The sequence below is a fragment of the Sceloporus occidentalis genome, unplaced genomic scaffold, assembly GCF_023333645.1.
Source record: "Sceloporus occidentalis isolate IW3139 unplaced genomic scaffold, rSceOcc1.0.p SCAF_2, whole genome shotgun sequence".
Taxonomy (NCBI): domain Eukaryota; kingdom Metazoa; phylum Chordata; class Lepidosauria; order Squamata; family Phrynosomatidae; genus Sceloporus; species Sceloporus occidentalis.
In genome coordinates, this window is record NW_028316982.1 from 169,780,312 (window position 1) to 169,805,300 (window position 24,989).

A 24,989-nucleotide genomic window follows, 5' to 3' on the forward strand; every position below is an offset into this window, starting at 1 on the left:
TTTGCACTTGAAGGGAAACCAGATGTGAAAGGATTGCAGCTTGTTTATCTTCAAGCAGTGTCAAAAGAGTATCAGAAATAACACCTTTAAGTCATGTGAAAATTTATGTTCTCTCCTGCCGACTTCCAAAAATATACAGTACTGATCTGCCAATCTTTGAACTGTGATACATGAACCCTCAAAAAAGTATGTACTAAGAAGCTTGTTAGTATCACTTTTATAATTTTTATTGTAATAAAAATTTAGTTTTCATCCACATTGACAGTCTGTAGACCTGTAAAAAAAAAAAAAAAGAAACTTGCATAAGTTACAGAAATAGCTGACATACCACTCTTAGCAAACATTAGTTTCAAACGCCTTAACGTGAATGAAAGCTAAAAAGCAACACTAATATCTAAGCACAGCCCACAGCAGAAACATCAAATCTCCCTCCATTCCACAAAACCAGAAAAGACTTACTCTTGAAAGTGGTAACTGGCACATAAGTAACCAATGTGTACAGTTTGTTGGGTGAATCTTCATCTTCATTGCGTTTTCGAGATAAACGCACACGGATACGATAAGGAACGTTCCTATAAAATATTTGCAACTATGATTAGGGCACAAATGAAGCCTTTTTTTAAAAAAAAAATTGACTAATATTCACTTGCCAAAAAAGATATGGCATAAACCACCAATTAACAGTGATTACCGAATTCCAATCCTGTAATGCTAATGCAGAAGAATTTAATAAAACATTTTGCAGGCTGTTCTCCAGATCTTTTTTTAAAAACCCACCAATCTCTTGAGTCTAGAATCACATTGATTTCACAATGCATTTTGAGACGGGAGCAAAAACGTGAGCTAGGTGAAGCATTCCACCAAGAAAATCTGGAGAACAGTTACAGTACTAAAGTTTAGAATTGTTCTAGTATTGGTTGTTTGCCCTTCCACTGAGAATGAAACGTGTATTTGAATCAGCAATTTGTTTTTAAAAATTTACTTCTCAGGGGCTGTTAGGAGTGGAAAACTCCCAACTCAGTCCCAGACAGTTTTGTACCAATCTGTCTGGCAACAACTAACATTGAGAAATATACTGATGTTGGTGTATTTCACCTTTACCTTAGCATGCACATATTAACCAGATAGTTAATAACTTTTTCCCCATAAGGTAAAGCACAAAAGGTACTGCCTGTCCTGAACGGTCTGAAATATACCTTACTCCTTTTGCCCAGACAGCTTTGTTCAAACGAGTGTCAATGCGTACATCAGGAGTCCCCATCTCCTTCATTGCAAATTTACGGATCTCCTTGAGAGCACGGGGAGCCCGCCTTTTGAAGCCCCTAAATGCAAAAATATTCATTAGGTGAAAAGAGATGTCTCTCTAAAACCTGAGGATCCTTCATTACCTACAGTAATACAGAAACGGCAGGAAAAGTTTTTCTCTTATTCTGAAAAAAATAAGTTTCAGCAATAAGGCAGTTGGCAGAGGGAAGCATCGGTCACAACTGTTGTGATCAGTGGTATTGCCAAGCTTGAATCTCTGGAAGTGAATTCAGTCCCATACCCCAGAAGGCTTCCAAATGCCACCAATGTCTCTGCAGTCTAGAAGATGCACTGGGATGTTAATTAAGGAAGCAACTGCCTAGTCTTGTTTTCATAGGAACATTTTCCCCAAGGCAAAAAGTCAACAACAGCACTTTTTGAGACAAAGAGGGAAGTGTCCTAATAAAACACATCTTCAAAAGGTAGAATCTGGCCAGGTTTATTGCCACTCTTGCTTTTGAAGAAACTTCCAAATGAAAATGGCAGACAACTGCTGACTATCAGAATAACGCTTGGTTCTCCAGGTGCTGAGCTCAGGGTACCAGGTTAAAATATACCATTTTAAAATTCAGTTTAAAATTGTCTGGACAGGCCTGTTAGAAAAGAGGTCTTTAATACTGTTTTATTTATTTAAAGGATTTATATCCTGTCTTTCTCCCAAAATGGGATTCACATGATAGTGTCTGAGGAGGGAAAGGCTCTTACTGGCGACAGAGAAGAGAGCAGCTTAACAAAGCAACCAGTGCAGCACCCAGAAAGAGGATTTAGGGGAGGGGGCTGGGTAAACCATGGCAGTGGGAATGGAATGGATGGCACTTTGCTCTGGATCCCTTCAGACCAAGCAGCACAATGGCTCAGTTCAATTTAGAAACTGAAAATTCCTATCTATCTAAGATTTGTTTTGTTTGCATTCTACCCTGAATTGTTGTTGTTTTTTAAAATTAAAAACAAGTCAAAGCTGACGACTACATTTCCAGAATCCACTTCTGCGTTGATTTCTCCGCAATAATAATAAATGTACAGAGTGATTAAAAAAGAACGGTGCAAAATAAAAGTTGGTCTTCTTAGGTTTTGCACCATTCTTTTTAATCACCCTGTACTTTAGACACAAACAGGACACAGATGGAAAACAGCAAGTATCCATCACTTTTAATTCCCTCTGCTCCCGGTCACATCACTATGAAATTACTGTGTTTCCTGTTCAGCTCTGTGACAAGAATATGAACTCCAAATAGTTCCTATTATAAACAGGAAAAACAACAAATCTTTTCCACTGTGCATCAACAATACACAAGGGCCTACTTCCCCTTGGGCAAGTCACACAAGTCAAGTGCCAACAGGTTAACAAATTTTTTCTTTTACAATGACCAGTTAATAGGCCTTGAATTTAAAAGCAGTCCTGCATCCTCATCCAAAACAAGAGTCTAAACAAAATGAAACAACACTAGTTTCAGAATATTTTTGATGTTATTCCAGCAGTTAAAAATCTTATTTGCTGAGCCAACAGGTCTTCTTCCTGTTGTTGTGTGCCTTCAAGTCATTTCTAACTTACGGCAACCAAAGCTAAATCTGTCAAGGGGTTTTCTTGGCAGAAATTGTTTGGGGGGGGGGGGTTGTCCTTGCCTTAGAATCAGAGTTGAGGAAGGGACCACAAGGGCCATCCAGTCCAACCCCCCTGCCATGCAGGAAATCACAATCGAAGCATCCCCAGCAGATGGCCATCCAGCCTCTGTTCAAAGACCTCCAAGGAAGAAGACTCCACTACACTCCAAGGGAGTGTGTTCTGCTGCTGAACAGCCCTTACTGTCAGTAAGTTCCTCCTAATGTTGAGGTGGAGTCTCTTGTCCTGTAGCTTGCGTTCATTGCTCTGGGTCCTAGTCTCTGAAGCAGAGGAAACCAGCTTCCCCTGAAGCTGAGAGAACGTAACTTGCCAAAGGTCCCCCAGTGGGTTTCCATGGCTGAACAGAGATTCAGATCATGATCTCCTAGTGTCCTAATCTAACACTCAAACCACTACACCATGCAAGTCTTACAAGTTGCTTATCAGCCTCTTTGCTTATATCCCTCCCCAAAACAAACATTGTTTTTTGTTTTCAAGGTCTTGACCCAAACATAAGCTTTTTAAAAAGCTACTTCACTTCCTTTAAATAAATCAAGAGCCACAAAAGCTTGAGAAATAACATCTTGATACTAAAAAGCCCTCTTTCTTGCCTTCCTCAAATGTTCTCATGAAAGCTTGTGAATACAACTCATGCAGTCCAAAACATTAGCTCAAGGATGGGCATGAGGAGGGCTTCCAGATGTTCAGTACTAGAGTATTCGCTATGCCCAGCCAGCAAGGCCAATGATAAGGGATGATGGGAGCTTCAATCCAAAACATGTGAAGGCAAAGCTGCTGCCTATTCGACAAACATTTTTAAAACTCTGTTGACGACCGTTCTCTATATTCAGGTGGTAAAAAGTGGATTTTTATTTTAGTTAGTCCTGGAAAAAGAGCAGGATACAAAATAAATAAATAAATTTGCCTATAATAAAATAATTAAGATTAGTGACCACCATTTTGCCTAAAGGAGGATGTGGATCTTCTACAGGAAAATTTCTTCCTCAGCAGGAAACAGTAAGTATGGTGTCAATTATATCAGAGTAATTGGCATTTTTCATATATATTATTTCTTCACAGAGATGCATGAGACAAAGGAATTTCACTCCATCTCCTTCAAGTCTTGTCATGCACAAGAAAATTGAGCATGGGGGAAAAAAAGGAAAAGCTACTCACACGCCATGGATCCGTTTGTGAATGTTTATAGTATATTCCCGTGTAACCACCTCATTGATAGCTGACCGTCCTTTCTTTTTTTCGCCACCTTTCTTTGCGGGCGCCATCTGCATGCAACATTCAGACAAGAGCAGAACTTTTAGTGCCTTCTTTGCCACTGCAAAATATGGCATAGGCCAATAACATAAAGGAGCGTCAGTCCACGAGTGTCACCAGGCACACAATGAGACTACCCCTCCCAGAAGTATATCCATAGAAGAAATAAACCCAATATTTACACTGTGGAATACCAACTATGAAGTGGAGCCAAAATTAAGGAAGAAGAAGGAAGTAGTAACATGCTACAGACCCCTGGTTCTCCAGATGTTTTGGACTTCAGCTTCCAGAATCCCATGCCATGGGCCAAGATGACTGAAGCTTCTGAAGCTAAAGTCCAAAACACACAGAGAACTAGAGTTTGGAAACCACTGCTCTGGGCCTCCAGTATGACTCTGTGGTCAATGTGCCCCAGAAGTCGTGGTTGAGGACCTAGAGATTCCTAGAGAGAACACTTCTCTAGGCATTTGTAGGTCCTCAAGGACAATCCTATGGTCAACATTTGGCAGATGTTGACCATAGAGTTGCACTGGAGGACCCAGATATTCCTAGAGAGAACATATTAACCAAACCCACGTGTATCTGTGTGTATAATAATAAGGCACCTTGGGTCCCGTCCTGAGAGAAAGGAGCCTATAAATGAAGCAGAATATGTAAGTAATGTATCCTGAACGGCACCTGAGCCAGAGCACTCTTCCTAGGAGAGGATACAGTGCAGTATTTTGATGCTGCTGCTGCCCCCAATGGCTGTGTCTACACTTTAGACACAACCCACTTTGACGCCACCTTCCCTGCCATGACTTCATGCTATGAACTGTAGTTTCGCGAGTCTCGTCTGTCAGAGAGCTCTGGTGCCACAACAAACTACAGGACTCCACAGCATTGAGCCATGGTGGTTAAAGTGGTGTCAAACTGGATTATTTCTGTAGTGCGGATACAACCTCACAGAGTGCCTACCGCCTCCACCGTGCCAGATCCAAAAGCCTTTCCGTGCAAGGTTTATGTTTTATGCACCCATGGGGAGGGATAATAGGCAAACCTCTCTGCCTCTTCCTCCTTCCTTGAAAACAGACACAATGAATAATGATACTGATAATAAAGAAACAAATAGTAGTGATGCAGCTCAGAGAGTCCAAATATTTAAAGGCATTAAGCACTCGTGGCCAGGCCCTTGGAAACACTGATATATCCCAGACGTCTCCCCTGGGTTCCCATTACAGTAATTGCCTACTTAAGCTCTAATGGCGGCAGCCAGGGAGAGATGGAGGGAGGGGGGAGAGGAATGTCGGCCTCATTCGGCGAGACTCCCAGCCCAGCCCCAGAAATAACCCGCCCTCCATGAGCCTCTTCGCCCCAGGAAGCCAGGCCGACCCTGACCCCGGCCGCCCGTGGCTCCGCAGAGACGGATGGCGACGGATTGCTAAACACCGCCACAGCTAGACTTACCCTTCCTTCCCAGGGCCAGACCGAAAAGGAAGCGCAAAGCACGATGGGAGAAAAAGAATCCACCAAGGCGGAAGAACCATAGAGATGGGAAGCGAGGAAAGGGAGCGATAGGCTACTTCCGGTTTCGGATGCTCCCGGCTTCCTAGAGGGGCAAAAAAAGTTGGGAGGGGGCGAAGAGTGGTCCTCCAAGGCTCTTTTTCCTCCTTGTGAAAGGAGGCACATAGGAAGACTGTTCGGGGGGGGGGGGCAGTGTAGCCTAGTGGCTTGAGCATTGTGTGGTAGAAAGGTTAAAATTTAGACTGTCCCTTGTGTCCAGGAGGAGCTGAAGGTGACAGTGCTGGCATGTTGATTTAATGCAGGTCATGTGAAATTATCTGTTTTTGGAATGTAAACGATTTGGAAAGGGCTCCTAACTTAAGAGTCTAACCCAAATAAAAGGAAGTACTGCATAAATAGTTTGGGGACAGTGGAACAAAGCATACAGATAAAAGGTTGATGGATGTCTAACTCATGAGGGACAATGGAATAGGTTAGCTGTAATGTGGGAAGAATATCCAATGAAAATACAGGGGTGCGGATGTTCAATTCAATATAACCAATGAAATGTGATTTCTAGTTTTCTATAAAAACTGGGTTCACTTTGAATCCGGGGTCCCAGGAATTTGGATGAATTTCCTACTGGGAACAGCTACAGCTAAATGAACTATGTTTCCTTTCCAATTGGCTCTGGGTCTCCTTGCTAAGTCTGGTTAAAATTCTGGTTTCAAATTAATCAACAGTTGCACTAGGACTCTGGGGGCCAGGGTTTGAATCCTGACTCAGCCATGGTAAACCCACTGAGTGGCATGGGGGAGTCACACTCTCTCAGCCTCAGAGGATGGCAGTAGCAGAGACAAAAAACCCTCTGAAGAAGAGTTTATGGGGCTGTACCAAGACCCTCAAGTCTTGGGAAATTGCACATGCTCTCCACCCATCATTTTCGCACATAACACAATTTGGGGCCAAAAATTACTCAGCTATGTGGGTTGTCTCCTATGGTTGTCTCCTTTCATTTCAGGTAAGATTGCCTGGTTTTAGGCTCTCAAAAATTGGGGAAATGGGTGAGCCTAGGAAGGGTATAAAAACAACCCTCGGTGTGCACTTTGTCCCCCTTCGATATATATACATTCTGTCCACTACCAGAGACACTGTTCCTTGGCATACCAATTGTGGATGAGCAGTGGGTTGGGGGGATTATTGCACTCATGTCTCCTTGGCCTTTCCAGAGACAACCAATTGGTCACCAAATGAATAGCAGGTTGGATGTGAGAGACCTTTGGCCTGATCCAGCAGGGTTCATCTTGTGTTCTTAAAAACCCAAATTTAACAAGTGGTAAACCAAAGAAAGAGAACAAATGAGTGGACAGTGACCAAAGAGCCTCTATGACAAAAAGCAAGTAATCAGATAGCACAAACTGGTCTTGAACTACTTGTTTCATACCAGATGTTGACTAATGCAAAGAGTGACATACCAACAACCTTCTGCAAGCACCCATATGACCAAGCTGTAGGCCTGAAGCTATATTTCTAATTATTCTTTTATTTAGAAATGTTTACTCACAGAAAACATGAAAAAAGCTCTAGACTTGTGAAATGAGCTGATCTTTCATATACAAAATAATTTCCACACAGTCCCATATAATTTCATTTTATATAGAAATAGTTCATGGTTGTTGTTTTTTAACAACAGCTCATTTTTAACACTACTTATTTTATAATGACATAAAATCTCTTTTAGAAACATCAACATAAAGCATACAAAAGTGCAATGTCTTGGAGGAAAATTCAGTCCTAAATGTAATAATGAAAGAGATATGTAATACAGTTGCAGCATCTTCCCACTGAATGGGCAGTAACACAGTGCATATCCTCCAGATGTTTGTTCTGTGAACAGTTGTGAAGGGTCTGTCCAGTCAGTAGAAGAGATTCTCTTCAAAGTGTTTAAAAGAACGTGGCTAGTATGTTGAAATAGTAGCTGCAAATGATTGTGCTTAGGTCCACTGTTTACAGTTGTAATTCAATAAGTAAATAGGAAACTCAAGTGTAATTTATCTGAAATATTAGAAGTAGCAAGAATAGGGTGGGTAGGTAACAAGTTTCTGGTTAAGGGTCTTGAGGGTTACAAATTGCAGGGTGTTTTTAATTATTTTTAAATAAATGACAGTATATTCTCTCTTACTGGAAGTGCTCATCTGGTCACTGGAGCAGACTTTTCCTTACCAAAAGTGCTAGATTATGCTTTTTGTGCAGCTGTGCAAAATAATAATATTAACCATAATAAATATAATCTCTCATTCTCTCAATAAATCTCTCTGAACCAGTGCTTTTCATATTAAATGATCAAAATAGTGAAGGCCATCTACTACTTCTTCTTCTTCTTTTTGGAATAACCAGAGCATTTTCTGGTCAAAATATTTAACAGAATCTCCTACTAACACATACCAGTTAGTGCCACAATTTGCATATGATGGCATGTATTAGTATTAGCATTAATAACACAGTCACAAAACAGTGCAAACATCTGCAAAATGATCCCCGTTCCTTCTCCTATTGCACTATCCATCAAGGTCTACCTTTGGTAGTCCCTCTATGCCACAAAGCTTTTGAAATGAATACATATTCAAGCACCGACATTTCCTCCTATCCAGCCATCGTTAAATAAAGCTAAATGTGCACTAATTGTGATGGTGGACTCTACTGCAGACATTGCTGCATGTTTGAGGATTCAGGCAAGCCAATGGTTCTCCGGCCAACTGGGTGCTGCAGTTGCTGCTCTTGTGATTGCACATGAAGGTACTCTATGCTTTCTTCCTGTGGAGAGTAGGAAGGTATGACCAGAGACTCTGCCTGCACATTGTGTAAAGGTCCTGCAGACTGCACCTAGGCAAAAAACAGAATTTGATGAAGCCAAGTAATGATTTAACAGACATGAAACAAAAGATTCATTTATAATTAAAATGAATTTGGTATAGTTTATACAATCCCCACCCGCAACAACTACCAATTGCTTTGTGACTGTTGCCTGTTGGCTATAATAATTTGAAGAATACTAAACATTTGGTGTAGGTAAGTTAATGGACCAAATACTGTACTATTTATGTGAAATGGAACTTTTTTAACCAACTCGTGAAGTTATAAAGTTATTTAAACAGAAATTGGTGGGATTTCCTGTCTAATAATTTGGCCTGCTTTAGCAATAGCAATAGCAACAGCAATAGCAAGTACATTTCTATATTGCATATCAGGGCACTTAAGCACTCCATAAGTGGTTTACAACGTATAAGCTAACTGTCCCCAACAAGCTGGGTACAGTGGTACCCCGGGTTACGAATTTAATCCGTTCCGCGGCGCCGTTCGTAACCCGAAAAGCCTTCACAAGCCGAAATGCCATAGGCGCTAGCGCTAAAAGCCGCGATTTCGTGCGAAATAGCGCCGAAAAGCACCAAAAATTTTTTTCGTAAGCCGAAAAAAAAAACATAACCCGGAACAGTTTTTTTCTTTGGGATTTTTTCGTATCCCGGGAATTTCGTAAGGCGGTGCTTTCGTATCCCAGGGTACCACTGTACTCATTTTAGTGACCTCGGAAGGATGCCAGGCTGAGTCAACCCTGAGCCCCTGGCTGGTATTGAACTCACCACCTTATGATTTCCTGTCCTACCTTGCCAATGCATTCTGCCTCATCTCCTTTTCTTGCCTCCTCTTTCCTGCCATGATTCCACATTTCACATGGCAATCATGTTTATTATTAATGGATAACAATCCTGAGCTTGTTTATTTAAAAATAAGGTCCCCCAGACCTCAGTGGTACTTATTTGTAACTACACATATTAAGGACTACAGCCCTACATTGACATTGCCAATGCCCTTCTACTGTGGACGGATTTTACTGTTCTTAAAGTGAGGAATTCTCTATATTTGGGCTTTTTTAATTTGACCCTTATATCTACAATTCATGTTTACTATTTTACTGAAAAACCTGATGTTGAAGTGGCAGTTTATTTGTTAACAGTGCCAAGAGCAATCAGTGACAAATAATCATTCAGGAAGTTTATGTGCAGCAAAAGGAAAAAACAAAGGAACAAGTAAGTAATCAGGATCCAGAAAAAAAAAAGAAAGAAAGGAAATCCACTTGACAGAAACAATGAGCTAAAATTAGATTTAGAAAGAGCGACCAGGTACTCCTTCAGAAAGTTTCCTGTATAATCACATTAAAACAAATTGATGTTTTCATGATATACATAAAATATGAGCTGTTTTTAACATATGCAAAGTCACAATCTCCAAATAGCTAATTTTCCCAGTAATATTGCAGAGTACAGAAATAATTAATTGGGAAATTATTCTGTATTTGAGTGAATGGAGCTATACTATGAGGCTGCACCATAGTCAGTTATTAATGTCTACTCAAATGGATTCTAAACAAATTAATGAAAATCACAGAAAGCTAATAATGTACATTTTTATAGAAGAGTGAAGAAGTGAAACTATTTAGATCCAATTTTCTCTCATCTTTACTTTGACTGAAAATTTCTCATAATTCTAACTATTCCTCTGGTATTAAAAACTTACTACTGAGTTTAGTTCAATTAATGTTTGTTTAAGTACTGTATAAACCGAAGGCTATTGTATTCAGCAGCAACATACACATAAAATAAAAATTGGTACTGGAAACTTAAAAATCTTAATAGAAATATCACACATACACAATTAAAATGGAATTAAAACCAGTCCACTCTTTTGGGTCCTTTTATGAATGAAAGAAAATTTGATATGGAAAATAATGTGTACTTTTGGAAGCATATCGACACAACTGCATCCTATATAACTGTATGGAATCATTTGCTGTGTGTGTGAGAAAAAGAGACAAGAGTGATTGACTATGGGTGTGAGAGAGAAACAGACAGAGACTGCAACTAAGTGCCTTATAGCTTGATCTGCAACATTCACTTATCATGTTCATAACACAGATGCAAGTTGAAACTGGTTTGTGAAAAATGGATAGAATTTATGGTCCCAATGTGTAGCGCTATTTGCCTTTGGTAAAAGCTGTATGGTAATAATTTACTACTTTTCCTTGAAACATTTACATGCCGCCCCTTCAACTAAAAAACGTCCAGGGCGGCTTACCCATTAGATAATGTCAGTTCTGTTCCAGCCCACCTGCAAGTAGCATTGCTGCTGCTGCTGTTGATGCATAGGTTGCAAAGATGAAGCCTGAGAAGTCTGTGTTGCCGAAAACCTGGGGTGTAACAGTGCTTGTCCCATCAGCACTACAGGTGCACTGCTGCTGGAAGCTTGTACTTCCAAACTTTGGAATGCTTGTAGGCTCTGAGAATATCTATTAAAAGAAACAGTCCAGCTAAGGCTTTGTGAAAATAATATAGTTGTCACAGCACAATCCATGAGAGACAATAGGTAAGAAAACAGCAGGTGCGGCTGACTCAGGATCTATGTACTTTAAGTGGCTAACCCACATATATACATACACATGCACACAATATATGCACTGCACACAGATTATTTTCTTCTACACACATCTCTGCACATGCAAATACATGGCACATTCATGCACACCAATGTGCTAATCAATCTTTATTGAAATCACAGAGTCCTGCTGGTTTGGGGAGCTGTTCAGGGAGCAGCCAAGGACCACAGACATGCCCCAGGGCTGCAGGCTGTGCATGGCTACATTAGATGATGTTTCAAGCATCAGGATCCAAGTTCTTAAACATTTTCCTCTGTCTGAAATAGCCCCCATTAGTTCCCCCAGGTCTTAAAAATTGGACAAGCCATATGGTTTGAAAAAACTAATACACAACTGCAGGAGTGAAGCTATGTATTGGAGCAGCTGACTTCTGTGAAAACTAGGATTGTGGTTAGCTGGATGATGGTAGAGAGGTTAACTGTAAGACAGAAGCTAAAGATAACATCCTTACTCTGTCTCCTGTTTAGCTCAAGTACCACCTCTAGATGGATCTGTAGTTTCATGATCTCAGAATAAATGAAGTTTCTCAATATAATTTCAAAACTGCCTCTTCATCTTAATTATCTATGTGTGTGTATATATTGCATTACATACTTTGTTTGGTGTCCAGCTGCATTAACATCTGATGACTGCCTTGCATGACAGGACCCAGGCATCATTGGTTGAATAGGTTGACTCAGCAAGAGTCTGGAAAACAGAAAATTAAAGAAAATTAACATCGGTGAAGATCAAGTAACTTTAATACATTGAAAAGGGAGGAGATTTATTCTGCATAAGGTAACTGCATGTTTTGTGGGAGTAAGAGACTTTAAATTAGACTGGGCCCAGGAACAAATTTTAATTCGTTGTGGAATAAAGCACAATTTGAATCCTATTGCCAAATGCACTCAAGAGCCTACTCGTTCTCATAAGACATTAATTCTTTGTTTAGGCCTAATTCCAATTGCTAATGTCAAGTAGATGAAACCCATTGAAGCAGTTGCTGAATGGTGAAACTAATTTGTACAAGTCTCACTGATCTAATTGGGACTAGCAGTTGGATTTAGGTCTTAGTGTAGATTTAAATTGTGGTTGCCTTGAGAACTGACACTCAGCTGTAATAGTTTCTTCCTCTTACCATGAGATGTGGTATCACATTATAAATACGTCCCATTCCAGCTGATAACATTCTACCACTTGAAGCAAAATGCACCTGTCCCTCTCCCATTCCACATGTGAAGTAGCAGTTGAAATTTTCTTCAGAACTGGTGATGAGAGAAGATCCTTCACTACATCAAAGGGCAACGAACAGGCTATCTTAAGGATGGCAGGGCAAGTAAGGGGCAACATACCTCTGCCCCCTCCCCCAATGCTATACTGCTGCTTTTTATTTACCACTGTAACATCTGCTACCTGAAGCAGCCATCTCATCTTACCTAATGTCAAAGACAGCCATGATAATGCTCACCCCAAACAGCAGTCACTCATTTCTGATGGTGGGACATTTGATATTGTATTGTGTATGCTGGTTATTAGAATAGTTGATAGTTAAAAGCTTTCATTCAGTTTGCCAAGCCTAAACACCTTTTTCTTTTACTCCAGGAAAGCAGTTATTAAGCAGTCATCTGAAGAGGCAACTAACTTTTTTAAAGTACTTATGTACCTGGATTATTTTTCTAAATTTTTTTCACAACATTAGCTGTTAATTCTTTAATCCATCTTGCCAGATCTAAAGAAACTGGGCATACATCCTTTTAAAATTCCACTTTACTTCCTGGATAAAAGAAGGCCTTTCTTAGCCCTAAAATGACACTGGGAAGGAAAAAAACATGGTAAAATTACTGCCCATATTCTCAAGGATATGGGGGCCATTTTTATGTATGAAAAATTTATAATGCAGGTAGTGCAAAACCAATGAAATATTTGGTGGAGGGCACAACTGGGGTATACTCCTGGCAGTTGCCCATTCCTGCTTTAAGTTTATTTTTTCTTTATGATAAGATACTAGAATGGGGAGCTGCAAATTCAGCAAAAACTGTCATAGAAATGAAAATATGATAAAATAGAAAAATACAATAATAAAATAGCTTTCAAAGTAAAAAAATACAGTAAAACAGATCGACCAGTTTAATCTGCCGAGGCAAACAAAATGATACCCAAATGGTGTGTGCTCCATCTTGATAAAATTAGATTTTTTTTTGTTGAACATTTTCCATGTTTACTGGTTATAAAGTAATAATCCAAACATGGAGCTACAGATTTTGCAGCAATGACAATGCCTATTTGCATTAAGATAAACACAGCACACACTTCTTTTACCTCAACTGTTGGTCATGACCAAAATCAGAAGTACTGTGCTGGTGACTGCTATCCTGTGGAATGACAGAAGGTGGAGCTATGCTCAAAGATTGTGGGAGCAGAGAGGTGTCCCTGAATTGGGAAGATAAATTGCTGGAAGAATGGCAGCCATCCTGCATCCCTTGTGAAGTAGCCACTGATTTCTTGTCCTACAATAACCAAAATAGTTTGGGATTATTACACAAGGATACAACAGTAAAACAAAATTAGGAATATTTTTACAGAATGACTGACATAGATTTAGTTCATTTCCCTCTTTTGCTGAGGGCAATTATATGAGTTACTATTAAATTTGCAAATAACCCTGTCAACTGCATAAATCCTCCCTGAACCCAAACAGACAGGCCAAAATAAAGCTGCTTTGGGTCACTTTGGAGGTATGCTGTTTAAATGACACACACATCTTAAGAGTCCAGAAGCTGTATCAAAGCTGCTCTCCAGTACTTAGTACTGGAGCGTGGCTTTGGCATGACTTCTGGCCTCTTAGGACGCATGCATCATTTAAACAGCATACCTCCAAAGTGACCCAAAGCATCTTTATTTTGGCCTGTCTGTTCGGGCCCCATGTCCACTAACATACCATTTTGTTTTTGTTTTTGTTTAAAGAGTTGCTCATGCCTTTTGGGGGTATGGGAAATTTTGCCATGGTTTTGATATCCTCAGAGCTTTTCTAAGTTCAAAGGCCCCTCTTTGAAAAACCAATCCACTTCTTGTTTTTTGGGGAGGAAAGGCCCCCACGCCTCAAATAGCCAAAAATGTGGAGAATTTATCCCCTGCACTCCTTACAGCATAGCTGGGGAATACTCTTAACAGTCAAGGGTATCACTTTCATGCCCACCAACTAGAGCCATTAAACTTTTTGCCAACCTGGAAGTGATGTTCCAGAACTTTGATGTCACTTTTGTGCCATTTGGAGAACTATTTTCTAATTGGTGTGTGTGTGTGTGTGTGCGTGCGTGTGCGTGTGTCAGGGGACTGAAAGAGCATTACTGAAGAAAAAGCACATACCCCAAAATGATCTTCTGGCCAAAAATGATATTTTTGAAGCTGAAAAAATGGGGACCAGTGGCCAATGGCTACACACAAGGGCCTCACAATTCTCTCCCCTGTCCCTTAAATTGTGAGGATTTTTTCCTATTTTGTTTTTGGAGTGCCAGAGTCATGGGAGAGGCAGCTTGTGGCTTACAGGCTGCATTTTACCCATCCTAGTACTGGCCTGGTTTGACAGCACATTTTCTTCCCTTAACATCTGATGTTCTACTGTCTGAGAAGTTGCAACCTGCTCTTGAAGAGAAGGTCTTGAAATAACTTGCTGCCCATGCTGCTGTTGAAGTGGATGAGCCACTGGCTTCCTCTGAGGTTCTGACTGTTGTGGGTTGGTAATATTAATTGAAGCTGCTGACTGCTGTAAAAACATCTGGAAGGAAATTTAAAAAACAAAAACAAAACAAACTTCATCTTCTGCTAAGGCAAATCGAGGCATTTCAATTCCATGTTGTTATTTAATGAATAAAATTTATAAGTAGGGATAGTCAGAGGACTAACTTGCTCCACGAGTTAGATGCAGAAAATATTTATGGATTTGAAGCCAGAAGAGGGGTAGGTAACTTGTGGAGGTCTGAGGACTGCACACACCTCTCCCTGCCTGCTAACAATCTGTATCTATATCTCTCATATGGTGACATATAAGAGTTCACACATATACACAAACATACAAATTTAAAAGGCTGGGGGGAGGTTTCATGAATTCCCCACCCACCCTAATCCATTTTAAATCCAGTAGATGCCTTTGAAAAACAGCAGTAGCTATTGCAAAATAGCATCCCATTGTCTCTAGAAGGTGTGATTGGCTTCCCACCCATTTTTAAAAATAATTATGGGGGATGTGAAGTAATGTGGGACCACACTAGAAGCCCTAAGGCAGTGTTGGTGAACCTTTTAGAGACCGAGTGCCCGCACCAGGGCAGGACTTCCGGGGGCATCACTGGGGTGGGGCAGGACTTCTGCATTCTGGAGGTGGGACATCTGGGGTGGGACTTCTCCAGTGGGGGGGGGAATAGGAAGAACAGGCATTTGCCTGTTCAGCCAGGAACAGGATGAACAGGCACCTCTGGCATGCATGCCATAGGTTCGCCACTATGGCTCTCAGGAATTGGACACAACCTACAGGCTGCATACTTCCATCCCTGTACTAGAAGAGCACAGGAATTTTATTATAAATTTGTATAGAAAGTATTTATTTATCTTTCCTTATATTCTTCCAACTAGCACCTTCTAGCTCAAGTTTCTCTCTTGTATTTTTTGAGCTGTTTGTGAAACCCTCCTGTTGTGCTTACTCCTTTAAGAGATACATATAAAAACACAAAAATTGTATTATGAAAACTAAAACAAACTATAATGTTAAATACAACTAAATTAAAAGAATGGCACAAAGAATGAAATGAAGAAAAGCACAGCATCCGTATATTAAAAGTTGCTTTTTCAGCAACCAGGCAAAAACCTGCCTGAATGAAAAAGTCTTTGTGCCTGCAGGTAGAAGGACAACAGGAAGGGAGGCTGCCTAATGGCTGTTCCCAAAATCTGGGAGCTGCCATTGAGAAAGCCCTCTTTCACGTCCCTGCTAAAAGTGCCTATGAGACTGGCCTTCCCTATAGATCTCAAACCTGAGCAGGCTTGTATGGGGAAATATAGTCTTTCAGATACTCTGCACCAAAGTTAGAGAGAACCAGCATTGGGTTGTGGTTTGAGTGTCAGACACTGTAGATTATAGGGAGAGGAAAGCATCCTTCTCCCATGCTTAAATTGCATTAATCACATGATCGGGGGGAAGATTATCACACCCCCGTGCACTTATCCCATTCTTCTATTGTCTGTAAACAGTAATGGACCAGTCATTCGGTAGTAACGTACAATTAACATGATTTAAGCACTGGAGAAGGACGTGTTCTTCCCATATGATAATCTCCTATGTTCTGGACAGCAGTGTTCAAATCCCCACTGGGTCATGAAAACCCAGTGGGTGAACTTGCCTTGATCAAGTCACACTCTCTCAGCCTCAGAAGGTGGCAGTGGCAAACCCCCTCCGAAGAAACTTGCCAGTAAAATCCTGTGGTAGCTTCACCTTAAGGTTGCCATAAGTCAAAAACAACTTGAAGGCACAGAACACACTCATGCACCTAAGTTATATAGGGCTTGCCACACACAACCACTTAAAACATATCTGGGACTAGTAAAAAGAGTATTTCCCGAAGAATGTTTCAACCTTCCATTGCTCCATTTGTAAGTGCAATCCTTGGAATCATGAGAAACCCTTTGCTCTTTGAATTTTGAGAAAATGTGGTGAGGAATAGTTCAGTTGTTGTCTGAGTGTCAAATGCAACATGTAAAAATACACTCTTAAATCAACAATGGAAGTACTGCTAGCAGTGATTAGAAATCAGCTGTTTAGGAATAACATCCATTCTCCAGCCTCTTCATTCATAAACCTTTTATATATACTTGTTATTATCACAACAACCGGAGAACAAGATAAACGCATGTTATTTTGTTTATGGGAAAGCAGCTGAGGGGGGCAATTAGATGAGAGAAATTGTGGGTAGATGTCATTATATCTTTCTCTGACATAGGACTTTCTCACATGGAAGCAAATTTAAAATCTGTTTTTGCATGTTATTTGTCAGATGCGGCGTCAATAAGAAATAACACGACATTAATCCAAATGCCGACAAAGCACACTCCTTTTTACTTTTGGTAAGGTCCTGAAAGTAAAAAGTAACAGGTTTTATTGATTTTGAGTTCCGATTAATGTTGCGTTATTTCTCACTGGCACAAACGTCGTCTGAAAAACTACTCCTAATTTCTGTTCAGGTAAACCCCAAATGTCATGTGAAAAACAACCCGCTTTTATGGTTTTTTAAACTTTAAATCAAGTTTCTGCATGAGATCCCTCCCATGTAATCATTTTCCTGCTTCAAACCCTACCCTTCCCCACCTTCATACCCCCTTTTTAAGGTCCAAGGTGTATATTTGCAAGAACAAGCCTATGTCTTTTCCACCAGGAAAGAACATTCATACAACATTCCTAAAACCAAGCACAAGGCTATTATGAAAACCAGAATAACATGTTTTTCAATATCTAAATGCACTGCCACAAATTGCCTGTACTCAATCAGTCATGTTTCATTGTGTATTATATAGTTATATTGTCTAAATCAGAGATGGGAATCATATAAACTGAAGACCATATCTGACCTCTCAGGCCACTCTGTTAGGACCCAGAAGTCTTCTCATCAGTGTTTCCAACCTTTTGGATAATCCCACCACTGGGCAATGCAAGTCTCTTCTGAAACAAGACACCGTTTCACACATTAAAAACCTTGATTTAACAGGAAACTTAGTCTAAACCACAAATTTACATTGCTCAACCAAAAAGATTGCAAATTGATCTAGTTGATTCCATTTTCACATAGTGGGGATGGCCAGAAAAAATGGCCTCTCAATGAATAGGGATGTCAATAATAAAAGAAGATTCACATTTGGGGGAGGTTTTGGGAAAAAATAATTTGTGCAGAAATGCTGTTTTTTGAGCAAAGCTCCAAATTTGTGCAAATAAAATAGTGGCTGGGTGTGAAACAGTGGCTGGCTTCTCTGTAAAAATAAATAAATAAATTGATTTTTGTACAAAACCCAATGTTTTTGTTGAAACTATGTTTTTAAAACCAAGTATTGCCAAAATGTGAAAAATAAATTAAAAGTGCATAAAACTCTTGTAATATCATTGGGGGCAACTTTTTAAATTCTTTGCTCCTGAATGCAATAATGAAATAAATGAAGATTTACATCCCTTGTCTAGAAATAGTCCTATTTAGAGCAGACCGATGAAAAGCAAAGAAAATTTAGTATCTATTATTATTATGTATTACTACAATATGTGAGATAAGAATATATGATTATGGAAATAATTAATGAAGATATGTTTTTAAAAAAATCAATGGGACAAGTTTCCCTAAGTCCCATTGACATCAGTGGGATTTGATTTAGATGCAATCTGTTATGTATATCTAATGCTCTTAAATATACACAGTGGGAAATAATTTTATGGGCGAGGGAGATTAAGTTAAAATGTCTATGTATAAAAATGGGGAATGAGTACCTCCCCCAAGATGTTATTGGATTCCAGTTCATAGCTAATTGTGGGTGATTATGGAAGGTGCAGACCAACACCTGGAAGACTATAGTTGCCCAATGTACCACATGACATTGTCTATTAAATACTAAATATTTGGGGAAACTATAATCGAAACTTCAGTAGACCATCAAACCAATTCTCCAAAAATGGTAGATTCTCAAATATTGAACCTACTCCTAAAATCTGTAGCCTATATATCCAATGCTGAAGGATTCTGGAAGTAGTAATCCAGCATCTGGGAACACACGGGTTAGGAATCACTGCCATAAATAAGAAATGAAATCCCAATTTACGGAAAAGGCTTCCTTCTCATTGCTGTAAGCAGAACTTTGATTTTCTGTTTCTGATGTTTCTGCAGTCCTAAACAGGAACTTCTCCAAGATCTCAGATTGCAAGAAATTTTAAGTAGATAACCAGTAAAAGTAAAGGAGAAGTACAAATATGTGTCAGCACAAATCTTAGGACTATTTTTGCAGTGTGTCAAGCACTGAGAGGCACATTACTAATCTCTTCTAATTGCCAGTCTTGTTAGTATTCTTAGGGAAAAAGTAAAAAACATGAAAGCTCAACAGCCCTCAGATCTAGAAACAGACAGCATCATATTTAAAAAGATATGAGAAAAAGCTTTTCTATATGTGCCCTTTAGAAAACAGGCATTTTGAACCATCTGTGGTGATCAAACAGGAAACTCTTTATCACCAACAGCAATTATTTTTAAAAGGTATCACAAGGAAAGACAGCAAGCCAGACTTATAGTTATGAGACATTTCTTTCAGAAAATAAACTGATCTGTATATTGCTGTTTTATGAATATTGCTATCTGTGAATGTCTTATCGTGATGGGGCTCGAGCCTTAAAGCTATTTAGTTTTAGATGAAAAAGGACAATGTGATAATATAAAGAGAATGAGTGTTCTCCTTTAACAAACTGATGAAGAGACAAGAAATTAATTCACAGTAACAGAACAATAATCTGAGGTAGTGTGGGCATGTCAGTAGCAAGTCACAAACAAATACAATATGTGAGAGTATAGAACATGCTTATTGCTTCCAGTTCACTTCCAACCTGAATTCAAAATGTGTGTGCTTGCCTTTAAAAGACTTTAAAAAGATGGACTAGATAATCGACCACTCCTTAATTCTACATCCATCCTACTTTAATGGGCACTTTCAGATTATCAAAGGTTGCCACATTCTATGTGCCTTGTCCATCAGAGATAAGATAGATATCAGCAAGAGAGTAGGCTCTTTTTGGGTCGCACTCTTTCCGAGAAAGCCCACTTGGCATAAATATCAACTTCCTGGCACCAGGTAAAAACATTGTATTAAAATGACAACTGTATTTACCATTACATTAAAAGCAAAATAAATTAAAATACAATAAAATTGTATTTTAATACAATGTTGCATTTTAATACAAGGAGCCATTTTAAATTTTGTCAGTGATGTATTATTAAGATGGTTCTAGATCAGGGGTGGGCAACTGTGAAAGGGTCCACATGACATCCACATTTGCAAAACAGTAATAGTAAGAATAGTAATGATAATGAACACCATAATAATCAAAGAGGGGGTTTTGTTTCCCAACTTCCTCTAGGGAGAAAATGGGGGCATTTTCATAATGTTTTTTGGCATTTCTGGGCCATTTCAGACCTAGGAGAGGTCCCTTATTTTAACAACAGGAAGAGAGTAGAAATCACATCTTGTTTCAAAAAAGGCTTCTTGAGGACCTAAATTGGTTCCTAGAAAGGAGCCCAAACATTGAGGAAATCCACTTAACACACTTTAGAGGGCATGGGGAGGGGGGTGGGGATAAAATGTTATTTGACCCTGGACTCCAGAGGAAATGCCCTCAACAATCCCCAGAGGGTATTTGGGGTATTCTGGAGAATCTTCAAACCTGGGGGGGGGGGGGGGGGGAGAGCCAGATTATCTTTTTTCATTCATGCTGAAATAGGGATTTCCTGCATGGCAGGGGGTTGGACTGGATGGCCCTTGTGCTCTTTTCCGGCTCTATGATTTTAGGGCATAAAAATTCTGTGCATAGACTTTAAGAGCAAAACAAAGAAAAAGCCTTAATAATAATACAATAAAATAACAAAACTTTTATTTATATCCTGTCTTTCTACTATAATAGCAATCAAACCCGTTTACAGATTAAAACAAAACCAACACAATACATAATAAACAAAACATAATAATATATCTTGTTCCCCCCCCTTAAAAAGAATTAAACTTGTCACAATTTAAAATATAGTCTATTAAAATCTATTAATAACAACAAATGCTCTATTGGGCAGAGAGGCAGCATAATTCGGTATTTATTTATAGCCTTAGATAGATCTTATCATGCAACACACATCCTAACAGTATGTTGCTTAGAGGGAAAAAATAGTTTAAAATGCAGATTTAATTTCTAATGAATTCTTTATTTTCTTGCCTGTTTGTGCTCCCACTAAAAGCTGGATGGATGAGAGAGTAGAGGGGTCAGTGCTTCCAGGAGAGATAAAACTCTTGCCTTTCACCAGGGAATGGTTCCTTTTTAAATAAGAGTTAAAGTACTGTACTTACACTGACCTGTGAATAAGTCGACTCAAGGTTTTGGGGTCAATTTTTGGACTAAAATTTCTAGACTTATATACTGTACTTCAGTACTTCTCTGAAACTAATCACGGTTTGCATGCTCACACCACTACCACCACTACTGAGCTACCGCTTTTCAAGATACCATTGTCATCACTGCTACACCAAACCCAGCATTTCTCTTGTGAAACATGCAGCCAAGGGAACATACGCCATATTTTGCAGCAGAACTACACACCCAACAGCCCAATGAGAACACCATCCTGGTGGGAAGAAGAGCATGAAATGGTTCATGTATCTTGTTTCCAAATAGAATTGTTGGGATTCTAATGGCAGGGGAATCTGCAGTTGGGAATGGAGCAGGTGGGTGGGAGACAGCGGAAATAGCTAAAGGTATGTGGATATAGCTTGGTGGAGTATGTATTGCTCATCTCTTCATTTTCCCGTTGGTTCTCTACTGAAAATATTACCTTGTCCCTACATTCAAGTTCTTTAAGCAAAACTGAGGATCAAAATACACTGCAGAAATAATCCACTTTGAGACAGCTTTAATTGCCTTGGCTCAAGGCTAGGGAATCCTGAGAATTGTAGTTCATTGTGGCACCAAAGCTCTCTGACAGAGAAGGGTAAATGGCTCACAAAACTACAGTTCCCAGAATTCCCTAGCATTGAACCAGGGCAGTTAAAGTGGTCTCAGACTGGATTATTTCTGCAATGTGTTTTGGACCTGAGTTTGAGTAGGCATTTTTGCTGAGAATGATATAGGGGTAAAATTGTGATGACGATTTCACAACTGCAGCCCGCAACTGGTGAAATTGAACTGTCACTTTCAAAAAGTCCCTCCTATTCCAGAAAAATAGGTGGCTACTAAAACCTTTTGTGCAGTCCTTCCTCAATTTAAAGACTGGGCAGTGGCATGAGGTAGAATTGCAAAGGCAAATTTCAATGTTGGCCACATGGGACAGTATCAAGCATCACAAGGAAAACAGAAAAGTTTAGGGCTGGGCTATGAGCTAGTCTCAAATTTGTATTAAATGAAAGCAACTCTTTTCAGAGGCAGCCTGAAGCCAAAATGCTGTAAGAACAGATTAATCCATTCACTACAGAAAGAAAGATATACCTACAATGAGGTCTCCCTCTTGAAGGAACAAAATACAAAGAAATCCACCAATACCTCTCTTGGCAACCAAAATGCACAAAATACATAATTCAGGCTTTTGAAGCTCCACTGACTTCTTCATCAGACAAAAGATTAAATAATCATACAGGAGAAGTGACAATGGTAGAGTCACAGGTCAACATTTTGTATATTGCTGCCAGCATTGAGACCAGCCTAAATCAAATATACTACACCAGAAACAACATCTGATACAAAATATAGGCCTGTACTCTAACATCATCCATTTAGTTCTCCTATATGATTTGTTAACATCTTTTGTCTGATGAAAAAGCTAGTGGAGCTCTGAAAACTTGCATTATGTATTTTGTTCATGTTGGTTGGCCAAGAAAGGTATCACTCTTGTATGTTTTGGATTTTGTTGTATTTAGCTGCATAACTAACATAACAACTACCCCTCAATATGTACTCTAGAAGGGACAAATATGTATGCAAGGCTGATGCATAATGGGACCCCCATCCTCAGTCTAGCAGCCCCTTGTGCATTAAGGTGTTCTGTGTATAGAAATCTGTTTCTGCTCTACGATTGCCGCTCACTGGATCAGAACAAATTCATCTGAAAAGACATGCTTTGGGGTATTCTCCTGCTAACCTGCATGTCGGAATCCTGTACCATGCAGAGCTGTTCCTGGATTTTCTGCAGCTCTTCCTGCTGCCACTGAATATTGGCTTGCAGTAGTCGAGTCCGCTGCTCAAGTTGGTCCTTGATGGTTTGGAACATGCTAAACTGAGCACAGAGCTTAAACAAGAAAATAAAGAGCTATGTTCTTTTACTGCTAAGTATAGTAACTGTTATTATATAAACTGTCCTAGATTACTTGTGTGCAAAATAACAGAAATTGGTACACTGTACTGTACTTTCCCCTCATTCCCTTAGGGCACCAAGGAACCTTTCCCATTTGTTCCCATTTTCGCTAAAATTTTAGTTCTTAAAGATTTTCCTTTGTTTTCTTTATTATAAATTAATCATAAGAATGCATAAACCCAAGATGCATTTCACCTTTTAGATTATCCTCTTAGAGCAGTCATCTGTTTTGAGAAAAAAATGAAAAGTCTATCTCACTGACAAATGATGAAACCCATTTTCTCTAGGTTAAAAATTCTCAGAACCCTTGTTTTTATTTGGAATCAGGTTTATCAAATCATGTTACTCTTTGCACCTCTGAAATACAATAGAACCTCAACTTTTGCGGATTTAACTTTTATGGATTTGATTATTTATGAGTTTACCATCAATACCATCAATAATTAAATATCGGTAGTGTTTTTTTAGTTTTGCGGCCTACTGCAGAAAATCTCAGATGACATGCATAGACTAGAAAATGTAAAGAATACAAAAAAAGTTTAGCAAGTCATAAATACATAAAATAATACCAAGTATCCCTGCATCTTAAGCCAGTGTTGTGTAGTGGTTTGAGTGTTCGACAATGACACTAGAGATCAGGGTTCAAATCCCCACTCAGCCATGAAACTCACTGGGTGAATTTGAGCAAATCACATGCTCTCAGCCTCAGAGGATGTCAATGGCAAGCCTTCTCTGAAGAAAATTGCCAAGAAAACCCTGTGATGGCTAATGCCACACTGCAGAAATAAAGCAGTTAGACACTACTTTAACTGTCATGACTCAATGCTATAGAATTCTGGTAGTTGTAGTTTTGTAAGATATTTAGCTTTTCTTATCAGAACGCTCTGGTGTCCCACCTTACCCATAAAGACAGGAATACAGACTATTTGTTGGGGGGTGGTAGAGATATTTGTGGGTTTTCCAATTTGATGGAGGCCCTGAACCCTTAAACCCCCCCATGAATGTGGAGGTTCAACGGTAAAATGATAACTAGAAGAATGTAATTTGATTTTTTAAAATTTCAACATTTTGAATTTAGATCATATCATGCATCACATGTGGGTCCAACTGCTTCCATTAAGATCCTGAACACTAACCTGTTATCCCATCACATCTCACTCATGATGGTGCAATGGAATGAGAATTTGGAAGGTCTTCCCCTCCTTAGCACTGTGGAAACCAGCAATAGGGATGGTTTACAGAAACAGGAAACAGAGCTGGGAAATATTATTTTTTGGACTGCATTGCTCAGAATTCTTTTTAGAAGCCGAAGAGGGGCTATACTGCCTGAGGGGTTCTAGAAGTTATAATCCAAAAAAGGAACTTTTTCAAGTTGTGACAAGAAAAGCCTTACCTAGCTGGGAATCTGCTACATGTATCTTGTGTCATATCTCGCTAGACTATGTGAGAATTATCATTTCTGTGTGAGAGCTGTTACTTCTCATGATTCTCAGGGTTATTTTATTGACTTAGTTATTAAATTTATATATCACTCTGCTAGCAAATGCTCACAGGGCAGTAAAATAATTAAAACCATTTAATCAATAAAATAGAAACAAAAAATTATAGCAAACTTAAGTACGCATTAAAACATAGTGCTTTGAGCATTGGACTATGACTTTGGATACCAGGGTTCAATTCCCAGTTTGCCATGAAACCCACTGGGTGACCATGGGCAAGTTTCTTTCTCTCAGCCTCAAAGGAAGCCAAAGGC

At 39.4% G+C, this 24,989-nt stretch overlaps 2 protein-coding genes across 7 annotated transcripts in view; both read right to left on the reverse strand.

Annotated features, from left to right (window-relative positions):
* Nucleotides 1-202: 202 nt before the first annotated feature.
* LOC149319299 (large ribosomal subunit protein eL31) lies at nt 203-5,720 on the reverse strand. Of its 2 annotated transcripts, XM_089511422.1 has the most exons (5): nt 5,624-5,720; nt 4,082-4,188; nt 1,197-1,322; nt 460-572; nt 203-274 (listed from the first exon to the last, which is right to left on the reverse strand). In XM_089511422.1, exons 2-5 carry the CDS (start codon nt 4,186-4,188, stop codon nt 243-245), a joined length of 378 nt encoding a protein of 125 aa, XP_089367548.1. In that variant the 5' UTR covers nt 5,624-5,720; the 3' UTR covers nt 203-242. The 2 variants fall into 2 exon arrangements, with proteins under 2 accessions (XP_089367548.1, XP_089367546.1); XM_089511420.1 differs by lacking the exon at nt 5,624-5,720 and having other exon boundaries at nt 4,082-4,213.
* Nucleotides 5,721-7,182: 1,462 nt separating this feature from the next.
* Nucleotides 7,183-24,989, reverse strand: part of LOC149319300 (neuronal PAS domain-containing protein 2-like) — a 96,020-nt gene continuing 78,213 nt past the window's right edge. For 2 of the 5 annotated variants that reach the window (XM_089511427.1, XM_089511424.1), the window contains 5 exons: nt 14,701-14,901; nt 13,446-13,633; nt 11,742-11,834; nt 10,823-11,000; nt 7,183-8,542 (listed from right to left, as the gene is read on the reverse strand). In XM_089511427.1, coding sequence (XP_089367553.1) covers nt 8,357-8,542; nt 10,823-11,000; nt 11,742-11,834; nt 13,446-13,633; nt 14,701-14,901 — 846 coding nt within the window. In that variant the 3' untranslated portion in view covers nt 7,183-8,356. Of the gene's footprint in view, nt 8,543-10,789; nt 11,001-11,741; nt 11,835-12,264; nt 12,392-13,445; nt 13,634-14,700; nt 14,902-23,023; nt 23,171-24,989 lie in introns of those variants that run through there. The other 3 variants (XM_089511423.1, XM_089511425.1, XM_089511426.1) reach the window with 3 other exon arrangements.

What these genes read in the sequence shown, in the direction of transcription:
- LOC149319299 (XM_089511420.1), bottom strand. Translation starts at nt 4,194, where the DNA reads ATGCAGATGGCGCCCGCAAAGAAAGGTGGCGAAAAAAAGAAAGGACGG. An exon ending in CACAAACGGATCCATGGCGT is followed by an intron (nt 1,323 to 4,081) that starts GTGAGTAGCTTT and finishes TTTTGCATTTAG; the next exon opens with GGGCTTCAAAAGGCGGGCTC. An exon ending in GTCTGGGCAAAAGGAGTAAG is followed by an intron (nt 573 to 1,196) that starts GTATATTTCAGA and finishes AATATTTTATAG; the next exon opens with GAACGTTCCTTATCGTATCC.